This window comes from Aulonocara stuartgranti (genome assembly GCF_965226115.1).
Source record: "Aulonocara stuartgranti genome assembly, chromosome: 8".
In the NCBI taxonomy this organism is placed as follows: Eukaryota; Metazoa; Chordata; class Actinopteri; order Cichliformes; family Cichlidae; genus Aulonocara; species Aulonocara stuartgranti.
In genome coordinates, this window is record NC_138959.1 from 6,370,999 (window position 1) to 6,389,003 (window position 18,005).

At 38.9% G+C, this 18,005-nt stretch overlaps 1 protein-coding gene across 15 annotated transcripts in view; it reads right to left on the minus strand.

Moving 5' to 3' along the window:
- The window catches only part of LOC309712972 (ankyrin-3-like), a 158,271-nt gene that overhangs the window by 62,097 nt on the left and 78,169 nt on the right, over positions 1-18,005 (minus strand). For 8 of the 15 annotated variants that reach the window (XM_082544231.1, XM_082544235.1, XM_082544229.1 and 5 more), the window contains exons 6-14: positions 15,602-15,787; positions 9,551-9,649; positions 7,285-7,383; positions 6,707-6,805; positions 6,416-6,613; positions 4,298-4,396; positions 3,892-3,990; positions 2,182-2,280; positions 89-286 (exon numbers count right to left, since the gene is read on the minus strand). In XM_082544231.1, the coding sequence (XP_082400357.1) occupies positions 89-286; positions 2,182-2,280; positions 3,892-3,990; positions 4,298-4,396; positions 6,416-6,613; positions 6,707-6,805; positions 7,285-7,383; positions 9,551-9,649; positions 15,602-15,787 (1,176 nt within the window). Of the gene's footprint in view, positions 1-88; positions 287-2,181; positions 2,281-3,891; positions 3,991-4,297; positions 4,397-6,415; positions 6,614-6,706; positions 6,806-7,284; positions 7,384-9,550; positions 9,650-14,242; positions 14,267-15,601; positions 15,788-18,005 lie in introns of all 15 variants that reach the window. The other 7 variants (XM_082544242.1, XM_082544230.1, XM_082544225.1 and 4 more) reach the window with 1 other exon arrangement.

An 18,005-nucleotide genomic window follows, 5' to 3' on the forward strand; every position in this document is an offset into this window, starting at 1 on the left:
CTGATTAACTAGTTTGCCTGCACAATATGTTTGTGTGCATCTGTGGGTTTGAATAATAATTTTGTTTATGTGCAAGTTTCATATTTACCTTAGTAGTAATGCCCAGACTAGCTCCATGGTCCAGCAGCGTTGCAGCTATATCTCTGTGCCCCTCCCTGGCGGCTAGGTGTAGGGGGGTGTATCCAGAGTTGGTCGTGGCATCTGAGTATGCTCCGTTCGCCAGGAGCTGCTGCACAATATCTTGCTTACCAAGACGGCTTGAGATGTGCAGAGGAGTCTGGTCATCCTGATAGAAAAATCCAGCAAAAAACACCTTTTATTATTAAAAAGGACCAACATTTGGAGCCATGTTTCTGGACAAGATGCAGCCCACTTAACAAATGTTTTTGGTATCTCCAAACTCCTGTGGAAAATCTCTGGCTCCATCTGCTAATCGCGCCAACTGCATTTTTGTTGTTTTGCAGTGACATTCAAAAAAGAAAAAGAAAAACACATTTGCAACTTAAACAGCAAGACAATGAATTTGCCATAAAGCAAGAGAAAGCAAACAAGGAGACAGATTCACAGCTGAAGCCTCTTCAGTGACCCCTCTTATATTTTCACATTATTTATTTTAAATGGCAGCGTATAAACAGAGTAAATTCAGAATGAGCTTCTGTGCTTCGCGTAACACTTATTCTCCCCTGAAGCCATCCATTGAAAATACTGAAGCATATTTGACACAGACATTTCTCTGATGTAATATATGGGACTGTTTTTGCATTGTATTGGTCTTGAACAATAGCATACGTATGATAATAGAACCAAACTGATACAGGAATTTCATTGAAGAAATATTTGCACAAATATATTGGAATATATCATTTTTAAATTTAATGCAATGTACTTCACAAGCTATTGGGCATTTTAAATGCAACACACTGCTCACCTCCACATCCCCTTAGGAGTAATGTATATTCGACTAAATATGTGATAGACTGCAAACAAAGCATCTGAAGCTGCTCTAGTGAACAAATTATGTTAGAAACTCAACCATTATTATTGGCTCATGCTGGATAACATGCAACATGTTACATATTTGCAGCAGGCTCATATTGGCTAATAATATTATCCAAGGAATATATCAGTTGGGATCTATTGGAAAGAATTTATTTCATCATCATCATATTGTTACAGGTACAGGGAACCCTATTACTTTTCATAGCAGTGCAGGACAGGGACATGAATAACTTATTAGAAGTCACATTATTTGTCCTGTGAGCTCCAGGAGGTTGTTCTTTGTGTACAGGCTCTGATCAGCTGACCTGTGTTGTTGCTGCTGGCTCTGCTGGAGGTTTTTTTGCTCTTTTTGGATTTACTAAACTGAATTCTACTACATGAGCAGATGTGGTATGCGCTAATATGGCTGCTTTCCATCTGCTGGCCAGTTTAAAGGTGGATTTTGGGAACTGATGACTTCTCCTTTTGACTTAAGCTCACAGTGACCACAGATACCACAGTCTTTTCTGCACCAGTCCAGCACAGTCCATTACTGTAAACTGAACCACAATGCTGGAAATCACCCAGTTCAACATGCACTTACTGCCTGTGATTCTCACAAAACCTTATTATCTTTCAATATATTGTATAAGACATTTCCCAGTAAATAACCAGATAACTTTAGCAACACATTTGCTGAGTCAAAGTCACACTCACATAATAGCAACTCTGTTTATCATGACTGCTCTTTTGTAGCTCTGAGTAGATTGTAGATCCTTGCGAATAACAGCCTCGTGTAACTAGAATTTTTACTCCTATTTGTATCCAAAAAATGCATAAAAGGACAAACAAGAAAAATGATTTATGAAGAGTGTGCAGGTGAAGCATAAGGCAACATTATTTTCTAATTTGTTGAGTATTGCAGCTGCTTACATAAAAGAACTGCAACACATAAAAAACCAGACTCGCTTGATATTATTATGTATGAAATGCACACCAGGTAGCGTTACTTAATAAATTAAGCTGACAGAAAGTTTTTCTGAATAATTTTGACCCATGACTGTAACTTTTCAGTAATTAAACATGTGCAAAGACACATTACATAAGCATACAAACACACACTTGTGCTCACATTTAGTAGCTCTAATGCCCAGGCGCATATAAACACCAGATAATCGTTACTGATTGAGAGTGATGCTCTACCTTGGCCTTGGCGTCGACTCGTGCTCCATTCTGAATCAGATACCGGACCACATTGGACTGTCCCGCCCTCGCTGCCATGTGGAGTGCTGTCTCCCCCCTCTGAAGCACACGCAGAAAACGAGGGATGGATAGTTATTCCAAAGTTTTGAATGTTACTCTTTCTTTGAAAACACCCTCATACAAAAAAACTTCTTTTTGTGAAGACGTACACTGGGAAGGAGTGGCTGACAAAGAGAAAGAGCCAGATAGACCCCCTCGCTCGCTCTCCACACCCAGCTCACCATAATGACGTCCCATAATGCTCTGTTACTACGGTAACCTGGCCACAGACACGACGTGGGCGACCAAACACTCAGGGTTGAAGAGTTGACTGTGCACTACTCGTTCCCCTCTTTCTTTCTTCCTCGCTCTTGCCTTTCTCTTTGGCTCAGCTTACTTTTTTCTCCTCTTTTTCTCCTTTCATGTCATCCCAGAGTTAATGGGGTCAGTAGTAAAGTTTGTAGCTCCTACTGAGGAGTGTCGATGGACCAGATGAGAATTAGAGCACATTTCCGTATGAGCAAATTACATTAAATACCTCCTCTCCACCTACGGAGGATTTCTCTGCTGTCTGCACCAATTAAGGTTTAGATTTTGTGGATAAACAGCTAGTGTTAAGTCACTTCCTATGTTTGTATTTCTCTCTCTCTGTGCAATTAGCTGTTTTAGGTATTGTTTCAGATTTTTTAAAGGGTTTCATAGGCTTTGTGCTGCTCTTGAGTTTTGAATCCTTAGTCAAAACATCTGAGTTGGGTGTCTGTTTAGGTTTTTCTAAAGCTATTCTGGTCTTTGAAGGTTTGATTTGTGCGTTTTGTAGGCTGAATTTTGATTCCTGTTGTGATATGTTTTCATTCTAGCAATACTGAGGCTCAGGTTTATTGCACTCTCTGAGCCCTAATTACTGTTTAGAATTTATAAACTTTCTAGTCTTAGTTTTGAGTTCCTTAGTTTAAGTGTCTGTTATGAGTTAGTCATTTCCTGCTGGCGTACTTCCCTCACCATTTCGCTAACTGCTCCTTCCTGTCTCATCTTTCTCTGTTTATGCCTTCATTGTCCAGTCTTCTACTGTGTCTGCCATGTGTACTGATAGTCTTGTCTCTATGTTTAGAGATATTTCCTGTTTTATTTTAAATGTCGGTTTTCTTTCATGTCTTGTGTCACTTTTGCGGCTTTATGTTTTTGACCGTATTGATCGTCTTCACCTGTTTCTCATCCCCAGTCACCCCTCGGTGTATAAATAGTCTTATCTGCATCTTTCCCCGTGTGCCTGTATGGATTTTGATTCTGTTTTTGCCATCTGAGCTCTGAGCTCATCAGCTTTGATAAAAGATTTTATTGTAAAAACAAAGGGGGGCCTAGCAAAAACAAGTTTGGGAACCACTGGTTTAAGCTTTATAAAGTTATGAGCTAATCATATGGTTTGTACAATTTTTGAAGATGCTAAGAACTAAATGAAATGAAGCAAAAAGATCTAAATTTTCATCTGTTATACAGTAAAGAGGAAATATTCAAATATTATGGTTAAAAATACATTATAAGCAAATATATTTCACTTTGCTTTCCCCCCGCCCGCCCACCCAGCACATGGAAGGAAAAGAAAAGGAAAGAATATCCTCTCACGCCCCCTGTCTTATCACACGGTAATGATGATGACGAACTTCCTGAACTCACCACATTGCTTGTGTTTGGTGAAGCCCCGTGGTTGATTAGCTGGTGGACGATGTTTTCATGTCCCATAAAAGCTGCAACGTGGATCGGCGTCAGACCGGACTAGAGATGGAAACGCAAAGAAGAGAGGAAAAGAAAAAAAGTCAATGAATTAAAGAAACACTAAAGAAGCACGAGAACATTTCTGTAGGTCATTAAATGCAAATGTGCAAACTTTTAAGAAAGTCAGTCTGCTATCAATCAACAGAAGACCAACTATTACAGTATTTCTTCTGAAATGTAGTGGATTACAGGTGTAGAGTAGCAGTAGAGGTAGAATTTCCCCACTCCAACAACTAAATTAACAAACTACACAAAAATAATTGATGTCTTAGTGCTTAAATGACACACACACTCCAGACACACTTACCTCTGTGACAGCCTGTATAGACGCTCCATGCTTCAGAAGCAGCTCCATCACCTTAAGTCTGTTTTTCTTGCAGGCAATGTGCAGGGGAGTGAAACCATTCTATGAAAGACAAAAAGAAATAAATAAAAGTATAAAAATAGTCCAAACAGTCTTTGTGTTTGGCTTTGTAGGACTTGCAGACAAATCTGGAACACCGAGTGGAAACTACAGCACAAAGGGGGGACTGTTTTTTCTTTTATCCCCTCTCTTTCTCTCCCTCTGCCTCTTAAAACCCTCTGCTTGCAAACCAGACAAGCATGTGTGGAAATAATCGAGTGGACTGTAAGCTATCAAAAAAAAATAAAAACTCCTCTACACTGAAATAGATACTTTCCTTTACAACTCACTTTTCTCTCTCTCCTCACCCTCCTTCATCCCTCCCCTCCTTTACTCTCCTGACTTTGAGGTTTCAGGCTCAGTCCTATGACTTCATTTTCCTCTCCATGTCCTTTTCCCCGTCTTACTTATTCTCTCTGGTTATAAAGTCCCAGTGCTCTAACCACACCCAGACTGCTCCCATTGCAGAGCAGCAATGCTCGTCTTATGCCAAGACATCGGCTGGGATACTAAAGTCTTTTTAATTCTACTTGTTTCTTTGTGTTCCCCATCAAATGTTGCATCTCAGCCTTTTTTCTTTTTTGTTAGTGGAAAAAGGAAAGGTTCATTAAAAAAATGTAATAAAAGAAGAAAAAATGAGAGAAGGCAGAGAGGTACAACTTAAATAGACGAAAAAACATTTTTGGGTAGTTGTAAAGTGAAATGACTGAAATGTCACAACCCTGAGCAGCACAGCAGGTGCTCTAATACTTCATTTTCATCAGTTTTCTATGTCGCTGCATATTATGCAGATGCAGCGGTCTAGCAGCATTTTTACAGCACCAAACTTTGGCGCTAGAATAAAAACTCTTTAAACCTGAACCTTCAAATAAGTGCCCAAAAATTAAATTATTTTGAAAATGGAACATTTGAACCTTTTGACAAATTAAAAAAAAAAAAAATTACATATCAATTTGCATATATGAGTTTTAATTTGTATCATGTTTACTATAGCAGCAATCAGATTTAGTTTATTGCTAAAACATGTATTGTGGAATTTATTTAGGGTTTCTGGGGAGAAAAATATTTTCACTGATGATGCAGGAGTCTCAAAACCTCACAAAAACTATATGTAGTAAATATAATACACTAGACGTTAAGTGGTTGAAATTGCAATACCTCAAATGGCCACTTGAGGCTCACTCCAAAAGCATGTCAATCCCCACAGACTATCATGTTAAAATGTAAAAACCTTCGAGCAGAAATAAACATTTACAAGTTTACAGTCCAGCTTTGTTCTGTGACACTGTAGGGGGGATTTTTTTTTTCAAACTGAATTTAAAATGTTTTGAGGCTTACGCTTATTCATATTTTGTGGTGTGGTTGACAGATGCCTGCCAAGAGGCGGCTGTGGCTGTCTACTAGTTGTCACCTCAGCTGAGTTCGTAGTGCTGGTGCAGTCTGGAGCTCATCCAAGAATATTGTGCTCCAGTTTTGGGGAGTGCAAATTTGCTATTTATTAGCAAGATGCACTGATCAGATGGTATCTGTGGCTATGCAATCCACCAATAGAAAGTGAAGCCACGTTTGATTAACATGTTATCACATTGCTAACCAAGTTAGCTAGCAGTAGCTGGCAAGTTAGAACTTCACTACTTCTTCAAATATCCACCAAATTTTTAAGCTTAAGGTTTCAACGTGGGAGCCCACAGACAACTGCATGAGATCATGGAGCTTTTATCTGCAGCTAATAGCTTTGTCTACATTCAAATTAAATGCAATTGTCATTGAGATTGTCATTGCTAAAAAGAAGGCGCTCAAATATTCAGCAAAACTGTTGTTATACAGGAACAGGATTTCAATAAGAGTCACAACATGTCTTATCATTTTTAACTTTACATAAAAGAATTCCTGCTTCTCTTGATTAGCCCAAGCAACGAGATGCTCTGAGATGATGAGCCCTTTTAATTCCTCTCCATTATTTTGTACTTTTCATCAATTTTTATTTATTTTTATCACAATAAATAATTGAGATCCCCTCACCAGCGCCTTGGCGTTGGGATTGGCTTTCTTGTCCACGATGACCTTCGCCACCTTGTAGTGCCCACAGTGGGCAGCAACGTGCAGCGCCGTCAGGTAGTCGTTTGTCACGTCATCCACGGGCGCGTCGTGGTGCAGCAGCAGCTGAACACAGTTGAGGTGGTCGCCTTGCGTCGCCATGTGAAGAGGAGACAGACCGTTCTGGAAGGAAAAGGAGGAGAAAGATGTTCAGCGATGTGAAGTTAATACGGATGCAGTTTGCTAATGTGATTTTGTTGGCTTGTTCTTAAAAACCTTGGTCTTTGACAGTATTGGAGCTCCTCTGTTCAGCAGCATCTCCACTACTTGCTCATGGCCACTTCTGGCGCCACAGTGAAGAGGAGTTAGACCGTCCTGTGAAAACAAACACCTGCTGCTCAGCCGTGAACTTCATACCATCATCAACAAGCTCGTTGAGCAACAGACAAGATTTGACATGACACCGCAGGTGATGCTTAATCCTCGCACAGCTGTGGGTGGGATTAGATAATAATAATTTTAGGGTTTTTGGAAATCTCTCAGCTAAAAAATTATATGATGGACAAATGTAAAGCACCCTACACCTAGTGATTATGGATTTTATCCTCATTTTTAATTAATGTTTTTTACCCTTCCATTATATTCATTTCACATACCACCCTGTGTAAACAGCCTACGTATGGTTGTATGTTTACTTTATCGGGAGTTATGTTAGTTTGATGTAAAGCACTTCTAAATTATATTGAAATATTGAACGTCTATGAGCATTAAATACACGAATACACGTTTAAATATCAATATTTAAATCTAAACTGAACACTGCATCAAATAACATTGTGCGCATGTGATTGTACCTTGGTGCGTGCATCTATCTTGGCCCCTCTCTCCAGCAGCAGTCGCACCATGTTGCTGTTCCCACGTTTGGATGCTACGTGCAGCGGTGTTATGTCGTTCTGCAGGAAACAGAGATGCATTGTTTAGCTATTCAGACGAAGAGAAAAGAAAAATCAACATTTATTTCAGGAAAAGAGAAGGAGTACCACTGCTAATACGTCACTTTTAGGGAAAATTGGCTCTATTTGACAGTGCCAGAGGGAAATGGCTAAATACCCCCCTCTAGAGGACAGTGATCATTCCAGCCAGAGCGACCTTAGCTTTGAGGTTCTGTTCTAAAAATGCCAGAGACTTCTAATATCTCTATGTGTTCACCAGAGATTGTGTGTATTTCCAGTATGTGTTTGATATTTTGCCACCAAAGAACACAGTTTTCACAGTTATTTAAAAGCAAATGTTAGCTTTAATCTAGACTTTTCTCAGCATCAACACATTTCAGCCTTCTTATATCCGGTGTTTGAACAGGCCCTTACTGCCAGAGTCATCATCCACTGAATATTTATTTTAAGGTTGAGTAACTGGAGTTTCATCCAAATGTTACTCATGTAAGAGTAAATAAATATGCCAGGGTTCTACATTTTCAGTAGTGAGAGAGGCAAAATCGTGTGTGTGTGTGGGAGAGAGAGATGATATGTAAAGTACTAAACCTGGTCCAGGCTTTGAATGTGATTATTAAAATGATTCCTTGGCTTTGAAAACATCATGCAACATTTGAAGATTCTAACAAATATCTCTCAGCAGATTTCCTTAATTTTAAACATAATTAAATAGAAATAATGAACAAAATAAAGATGAACTGAACCTAATTTGACATTCAGAGCATGAATTTGGGCGTTTCAGAAACAATAAATGCAAGTGCGGTAGAGGAAAGGAACATCCCGCATTCAAAAAACACGATGAAGAGAGAACATCCTGATAAAACAGAATGCGGCACATTCACTGCTTTAGCTCAATATCTTGTTTTCATATTGTTAGCAGAAAAATCACAATTTAAATGTAATTACTGGCCCACCCCTACTGTGCATGGTTGCAGTGAGGGTTGAGTGTGAGGGTGTGGCTCAATGGTGTGTTTTTAATGGTTCTTGGGGAAAAAAATAAAGCTCTTTGTGGCACAAAGGAATCAGAGAGGCCGGCATGACTATTCTCTGCTTTGAGTAAAGTGATGCATTTATTGAATCTGGACAAAACACATCAAAAGACAAACACCTTTAATCCTAACTTGGAACATTAGAAGTTACTTGACTGACATTATAGACATGGAAAAGAAACAACTTCTATTCATGTTTTGTAATCTGTTCATGAGTGATGGGAAGGTGGAGCATGTGGTGTACATGTGGATTAATGCTCGTGTTGCCCAACTTCTCACCTATGGTGATGAAATGTGCATAGTTAGCAAAAAAATAAGGGTGCAAATATAAAAGGGTGGGCTCAGCTGCAGACATAGAGGAGCTCAGAGTAAAGCCACTGATCCTTCATGTGGAAAGAAGCCAACTGAGGTGATTCAGAAATCGACTGGGAGCTTCCCTTCTGGGTTTTCTGGGATGCCCAACTTGGAGGAGACCCTGGGACAGACCCAGATCATACTGGAGATTATTTATCTCATCATGTCTAGGAATGCCTTTGGATCTCCCTGTAGGAATTGGAAAGTCTGAAAAACCCAGCTTAGCCTGCTGACACTGCAACCCGACTTCAGATAAGCAGAAGATAATGTTTGAGTGGATTCTGTTATAGATTCATTTGCTCATGAATGTGCCCACTTTTAACATATATTTAGGGAAGCATAACTGTAACATTTATGAATAAATCAAATAAATGGCACATTGGGTGAGAAAATTAGAAAAGAGGCCACTTTCCTGAGTAAATTATGGTATGAGACGTGTGTTTTAGGTTGTTTCCACATGGTAAGTGCTTATTTGGTCTAACACTTACACACTCACAAACCACCAGCTATCAAAATCCATAACTGCTGCATCCATTCCTACAGTCTGTGGGATCAGATAGAACGTGGACTGCATGTGCATGTTTCCTCCAGGAGAGTGACAAGTACAGCTGTGGAATTATATACACAGGCAAGCAAAAATTCCTGCACATCCTTCCCTGCATAAAGTAAAAGTTTTGGTATGAAGGTTTGCAGCAGCACTCTGCATGTAGATATGAGTGTGAGTGTGTGTGTGTGTGTGTGTGTGTGTGCACGCGCGCTTGTCGCCTTTGAAGTGAAGGACCTACCCTCGCCTTGAAGTCCACAGCTGCCCCTCTGTTAAGCAGCAGTGTTGCTACGTTGATGTTGCCGTAGTGAGCCGCAATATGCAGAGGAGTGAACCCGCTCTGAGAGAGACGAGAGAAACAAGACACACAGGAAGAGAAACAATTAAAGAGGAAGGAAAAAGAAGTAGCAACTGTCTAATAATGAGCCATAAGCAAAGCATGATTGGACATTACATGTAAGAGCATCTTGCTAAAAGCAGACTAACAGAGCACAGCAGACCAGAGCTGAGCAGGAGTCAGACATGCTTTGAAAATTTCAGCATAAAAGGAGTGGACTTTCATAAGAAACACAAACTCCCTAGCCACTTTATTAGGCAAGCTGATAAAGTCCAACAGCACTACCAATTATTCTTATGACAGGCAATTGGCATTAATTTAACTGTTTGCTTAATGGTGGTTTTCTATTGGACAGATTGAAATTCAAATATAAATTTGTCCAATGCAAATTGCCACCTCAGTAACATCTCTGTTTCCACCTGACTGACAATGTCGATCAAAAGAGAATGCTAACATGTATGTTTATATTAAGGTTTGCAGATGTACCTAATAAAGTGGCCACTGACTGCATATTTCAACTTTTTTGCGAAATTATTGTGGTAAGTATATAGCATTTAACAATGTCTGACACAATACAAACAAAAATAAGAACCTACCAAATAAAACAAGCATGCAGATTAAAAAACAAATGCAAATACTTAGTGTCTCATTAAGCTTTTGCTTTCATTCCTAAAAAAAAAACTCCTTGCTATATGCTTTTATCTGACAGGAAGCAGCATGCAGGTGAGCATGCATCTATTTTAGTTGAGTTTGTAAGACTGCTTTTAAGAAACAGTGACTGAAAAGCCTAAACTATTGCCATTTCTTGAAGACTTTTAAGTTACCGGCTCACTGAACATGAACGGCTTAAAAAAAACAAAGAAATCATTCATTTAGTTTGATCATTCTTAGCTTATTTTCCCCCAAATTATTTGTTGCAGCAACAAGCAGTGCATGCCAAAAAATTTATGTTTCTATATCAAATAACAAATAAAAATATTGTAACTCAAGTGGGATCACAGTACAGAGAGATGCTACTGTGAAGGGAGAAAGACATGTCAACAACACAAGGATATTACACAACACACATAAATACAACTCTAAAAAGACAACAAGACTAGCTAATGCTTTTTTTTAATTTCAAAGTTCTTTTTGAGTTTTTGCTTTGCTAACTGATGTGGTTTCCAACACGTCATTTCACATGTCAGCTGGGTGCAATGGTCTGATAAACCAATGCCCATTACTGCTGGATACAGTTACATGTTACAAGCATGTAAGGGTTCAGGGCATTCACTTCTGTAAAATCACAATTCTTTGTATGAACAAAACCACTCAAACTAGCTATTTTCCCCATCTGTAATCCTTAAGCTACAGTATGATAAGCTGAAGTCAACTGAAGCTTGTCATTAGCTCCCCAGTTATTGCAAAATATCTTACTCTTGACAAGAAAATGAATAAAAAATATTACATAAATTGTAGTTACATTTAAAACTTTACATTGTAATTCTAAACATCATATTTTAGAATAAATGAGAATGTACCCAGTAATGAAGTCAAGATGAAGAGTATGCGAACACAGCAGTATTCACATGAACTGCCTACTGCTACTTTTTGCATGAGAAAAATCACATCAACAAAAGAATTTTCTTTGTTGATTTTATTTAATTTGAATAAAAATTAGGCTGTGCTGTAGCAGTTTATCTTCCTGATGACCACGATGATTTCATGCGTCCCATAAACTCTGGATTTATGGTAAAGATAAAGTTCTTTTTTTAAGTTATGCAAACTCAAATCTTACACCTTGATGCCTCTGCTGAGCTCTTTTTTCCCCCCTAATCCTGTGTTGGTACCCTGCTGGATTTCACTGATAGAAGCTCAATTAACTCCACCAAAGACATTTTAGTAATGGTTTGGTTTGTCTCTTTGTTTTCAGCATTACTCCAAAAGTTTTGGGCAGATTTGCAGTAAAACAACACAAAACACAATGGAAGTTGAATAAAAACAGAATAGAAGTAGGAAAAATACAGAAAAAACACAACAGAAATATTTTTGGGGGAGACATTAACGTGACAGAACAGCTCCTGAAATAAAGGAAACCGAAACACAATAAGGATTGCACTGGGAGACGCTTAAAAGAAGTGGAGGATTCATCTGTGTTGTGAGGACGAAAAAGATGCTAGCTAATGTGTACTTTAATTGCATAATTCATATAATGCACGTTCCCTATTCTATTTACTGTTAGTTTGTTATGAAGCTGTTCTGTCACATTAGTGTCTCCTCAGAAACTCTTCAGGATTGTTTTAAGGTTTTAGTTTTTTCCTGTTATAATAATTCAACTTTCATTGTGTTTTATTCAACTCCTGTTGTGATTTGTGCACTTTTGGAGCCTATTTCTAGTCTCTACTGTTTCCTTCGGTTGAAGTGCGTTTGACCTTTCAAAGCCACCATACCTTGGCACAACTTCGAAAAATTTTACTTTTGAATCCACATCTGGAATTTTTCATCTAGGAATTTTTTGAGGATCCTTTAACCTTGTGAGACTGGGCAAAAAATTTGAGGCATTTTGCATTACACTTTTACAAATATAGGTTAAATGTATGTAATAATAATTTGGACACATGGTGTAGATGTTCCCAAGAACATTTTACACAGTAATCTAAAACCAGATATCATTTTAGATGCAGGGACTATAAACTTATAGATATTTATATCAGATATTGGCTGGTTCGGACTCAAAAAGCTGGAACTTTGGACAACAGGAGGCTATACACTGGTATTGTACTGGAACTGGAAGACGTTGAATGTATCTTGGACTGCACTTATATAAACCATGAAACAAAAATAAAATACATTTATTTACATTAAGTTAAAATCAAGTAGGTATTATTTTTCTGCAAAGTGCTATGTGTAATATGACTGTGATGATATACTGATGGTATTACCCTAGTGTAGAAATACATTATGCAGTGCATCTGGAAAGTATATGCAGCACTTCACTGGTTCCACATTTTGTCACATTACAGCCTTATTCCAAAATGGAATATGAATATGTTCATTTTCCCCTCAAAATTCTACAAAATACCCCATAATGACAAAGTGAAAAAGGCTTGTTTCAAATTGTTGCAAATTTATTAAAAGTTAAAAACTGCCTATATAAGGTTGCATAGTTAACAGTGCATGTCAGAGCACAAACCAAGCTATAAAGTCCAAGAAACTGTCTGTAGGCCGACGACACAGGATTGTACTGTGGTACAGATCTGCGGAAGGGTACAGAAAAAGTCTGCAGCATTAAAGATTCTAATGAGCACAGTGACCTCCAACATCCGTTAATGAAAAAGGTTTCTGAAGCACTCCACTAATCAAGCCCGTATGGTAGAGTTGCCAGATGGAAGGCACGCCACAGTAAAAGGCACAGGACTGGAGTTTGCCAAAAGGCATCTGAAAGACTCTTAGACCATGAGAAATGAAAATTCTCTGGTCTGGTGAAACCACAAACTCTTTGATCTGCATGCCAAGCATCATGTCTGGAAGAAACCAGGCACCACTCATCACCTGGCCAATACCATTCCTACAGTGAAACATGGTGGTGGCAGCATCATGCTATGGGAATGTTTTCAGCAGCAGTAACTGTGAGGCTAGTCAGGGTCAATTGGAAAGATGAATGCAGAAATGTACAGGGACATCCTTGACGATAACCTGCTTCATCTTTCAACAGTACAACGGCTGCAAGCACACAGCCAGGAACACAAAGTAGTGCCTTTGCGAGCACTCTGTGAATGTCTGTGAGTGGCCAAGTCAGAGCTCAGACTTGAAACCACACTAACGTCTCTGGAGAGATCTGAAAACAGCTATACATCGACGCCCCCCATCAAACCTGATGGGGCTTGGGAGGTTCTGCAGAGAAGGATGAGAGAAATTGCCCCAAAACAGCCAAGATTGTACAGCAGCATCATACTGAAAAAGACTTTGGACTGTAATTGCAATGCTGCAGAAGTTTTTCTGTACCCTTCTCAAGAACTGTGTCACAATACAATCCTGTCTCGGAGGCAATTTCTTGGAATTTATGGCCTGGTTTGCGCTCAGACATGCACTGTCAACTATGGGATGTTATATAGACAGCTTTTTACTTTTAATAAATTTTTTAAGATTTTCAAGGAAGGTTTTTTTCATTTTGTCATCATGGGCTATTGCATGTAGATTTTTGAGGTGAATAATGGATTTAATTCATTTTGGAATAAGGCTGTAACATGACAAAATGAGGAGCAAGTGAAACGCTGTGAATCCTCCAGAGGCACTGCGCTGCTGAATTTACAATGCTATAAACTATAGCAGCGAGCAACTGCGTACACAGAAATAAAAAAGTCAAAATGCCATGCAGGCTTAAAAAAATGGGCACATGGGTTCAGCAGCAAAAGCTTTCATGCCAGCATTTAGTGCTAGTGCTCATGCTAGCAGACAGAAGGCTTTGCAATGGTGACCATGAGTGAACAATGAAGAGAAGAGGAGAGAAGAGAAGAGAAGAGGAGAGAAGAGAAGAGAAGAGAAGAGAAGAGAAGAGAAGAGAAGAGAAGAGAAGAGAAGAGAAGAGAAGAGAAGAGAAGAGAAGAGAAGATGTACCTCTGTTGTTCTATTCACCATCATCTAGAAGGGAAAAGGGGGGATTTGTAAGAAAAAGGAACAAGTAGAGGGAGGAACAAAAGGAGGAGGAGAGAATGAGGTGGTTAGTGCACCACAACAAGAACAACTGCAACACCGACATCATGGTTGCATCAAGCTGTAGGATGGGTATGTGACAATGTGGCTGTAAACAACGAAAAGAACCAAAAAGCAGTCACATAGAAGTACACAAAACTGGGGAATGGACTGCAACTCTCCCTTACAGTGTGTATTTATTCTACAATGAGAATGGTCCTTGGGGTAAATGTAGCTGTAATGTTGTTTTTGATGATATTGTTTCTTGCCCTGAGTGCCTCTAAAAATCCAAAATATGAACACTTGCTCAATTTTTGTCCCACAGAAAACTTGTCTGGGACTTAAATGACTAATAGAACTATCAACACAGAACAACAGAAGGAACTTATAAATATTCATAGCCCAATGATACCCTGTGGGGATTATACACACACACCACAAGTATACAGGTGTATTGGGGGGAGGGTAGTCAAGGCCACAGCTTAAGGTGTACCCTTAATTAATCCAGAGAATCACATAATTCAAAATGTATTCCATATTAATGGAAGTCTTGAACGATTGTGTTGTTAGTAGACTATTCTTAGTTTTCATATAGATTTTTAAAAGCATCTTAGTCTTTAGCAAAGACAATCTCTTTTCTGCCCTATCCTATGATATGTAATATGTGATTGACGGTCGGTTCCATGCAAATAAAGTACAAATGACATTTTAACCTATGTTACTTGTAAATATTTTTGATGTTTTGGGGGTTTATCCCATTACATTACATTTCAGTTATATCACTGGTTTTGAGATTGGAGTTTTTGTCATTAATATACAGAAATAATTGAATTATGTACATTATATTAAATGTAGTTTGATATATGGACAGTTTATTGTTTTGTGAGACTTCAGTCACTAAATCTCAGACCGAAAGTAAAGGAAACAGAAAATGGGATTTTTAAAAGACAAATAGTTCTGTTTTCTACATCACCAACGGAAATAAAGTCTTTAGACATGGTTGGAAAAAAAGAAATAGGTGTAATAGTTTGGAAATATCCTTATTCCCTCTCATGACTGAAGTAAAGTGAGAAGATGTAGCCCACCTTGATGTTTGTATGCTACGGTCAGCAGTTATCTAACCACCGCTAACCCTGGCAGGTACCTTCGTACAGAAAGACTAACAGGAATCGCACCCATAATACATGAAAGGTGTCATGGGACTATGAATGAGTAAGACCAGATCTCAGACACAACAAAACAGCAGGTCATTGTGAGAAGTGTAGTCCAGCTCATAGCTCATACCTTAGACTCCACATCAGCATTGTGGTCGTTCTGGAGGAGGAGGGCGGCAGCCTTGGTGTCATCTTTACGTGCAGCGATGTGCAACGCTGGGAGGCGGACCTTCCCCTTGGTGTCATTTTCCAGCAAAAGGGAAACTACCTGGTCATGGCCTTGCTGCAGTGCAACCGCCAGCGGAGTGAAACCATCCTGCAAACCAGAAAAATTCAACTGTAAGATATAAATGTGTTTTCCCAAAGTATGACACTCTTTAACAACAGCATGCAAACATACGGTATAATGGCAGTGAATACATGCTAATGTAATGCACATATTTTATTACGTAAAACCTCTTAGCTTAGCAAGCTAACACTTGCTATTGCACTAGAAATTATAACTAAGCCTGAAGGTGAATGTCAATAGTTTTTCAGGTATTTGGGCCAAATCGGAAGCATCATAATAATAATAATAAAATAATAACAATGGTAAAATTGGTAGAAAAGAGCAAATGTCTTAAACATGACTATCTTTAGAAGAACTTTCAAGAAACTCATCTGAGTTCAGGAACTGCTGCTTACACTACTACGAAGTCATTTTAACTGCTCTCTTATTTCCCAATAGATCACCACAGCAGACGGCTCTGCATATTTGATTCGGCACAGATTTTTTTTTTTTACTAAATACCTTTCCTGAAGGAATCCTCCCCTTTATCTGAGCTTGGGACCATCACTAGGATTAAACTGACTTGTGAAACCCCTGACACTGGATTTGTGTCTCCACCCGGAATCAAACTGGGAATATTTTGCATGTAAAGCAAAAATGTGTTGACCACCAGCTGCTTCTACTTTCATTTTCTTTCTATTAAAAGTTGTAAAGTCCATGAAAATCAGCAAAAATATCAGCCTTATATATAATAACATATTTAAGTCTGGAAAAAAGTGGTGGGTAAACCTACATATAAAGATATAAAGTATTTAAGCACACCAGGTCACATTTTCCAAAGCTCACCTGATGTGATTTAAAGTCCTGCAGTGGGAATTAAACATGTTTTATACATGACTTCTTTTGGCTGCTGGTGCTTTAAATCATCAGCCAAAAAAATCGAATCAAACTCCCTTGAGGTGTCTGCCTGCTGTCCTTACAGCCTGGCCATCCTCTGTAAAATTGCATGATATAAATCAGAAGGGCTGTCGGCTTATAAAGCAGATGAGAGGGACACAGGGCCAGTGTGCCTCCAGAGTCACGTTAGTATTCTTTTCTCATCCGAAGCACTGCAGTTTGGACGCCATCTGTAAGTATGGGGCAAGAAGAGGCGTGTGCTTGTATCTCCTTTTGGAGGTTTCAACACAACCTTAATCAGAGCTAAGAATCCTAAAATGTCATCTTAATAATCACGGACACTCTTTTCTTCTTGATGTCAGCTGACAGTCACACTTTCAGAGATGGCATATGATACGTTTGTAGCTGCTTCTAGCTGGTAAAGTGACAGCTGTTCGTGATTCAGGCACGTCGCTTTTATAAGACAATGAGAGACTTAATCAAGTCTCCTTTGTTCTCTCAGAGCCTGAACTTTTATTTTCTTGCTGCTGTGAATGTGACTAATACTCTCAGTGAATTCAATTACACATTTTCACTTCAAGTTCATAATTTCAGATTACACACATTAAATCTGATGCCTGTCTACTGACGTCCAACACGGAAGAAGCATAAAATGACAGATTCTTAAGTTGGCACTCACAGATTGCGCTCTATATTTAAAACATTTCGGCAGCTATCAAACTATTCATCCATTCAGTCGGCAGCTGGCATGATTAAAAACCGAAAACTATAATCTTCTGTGGGTGGTGTTTTTGTGTTGGTGCCCCCATGAGTAAAATGCCTGACATTGTCATAGAAAACAGAACTCCTTAGGAACTTGTTGAGAGCTAAATTAGGAAAGATACTAACTGTAGTAGGGCTGAGAAAGATGCATGTTATGCATGTTAGAGTCAGAGTTGCAGTGAACAGTGGCTAACAGAATGCTGCGTAGCTAGCAAGCCTTAAAGGCAGATGGTTAACACCCAAACTGACAATAAAAACAGTTCATGTGAAGGAGATCTTTCAGGTTAACTCCTTTCTCGCATAAACATGTTTGTCTGACAAACATAAACACAACTATTTTAAACCAGAATGTCAATGACAATCATCTGCCACAGATGGCTGCCCCTCCCTGAGCCTGGTTCTGCTAGAGGTTTCTTCCTCTTAAAAGGGAGTTTTTCCTTCCCACTGTTGCTAAAGTGCTTTGTCACAGGGGATCGTCTGACTGTTGCGGTTTCTCTGTATTATTGTAGGGCTTTTACCTTACAATATTAAGCGTCTTCAGGTGGCTGTTGTTGTGATTTGGTGCTATATAGATAAAAGTGAATTGAATTAAACTGAACTTTAATGT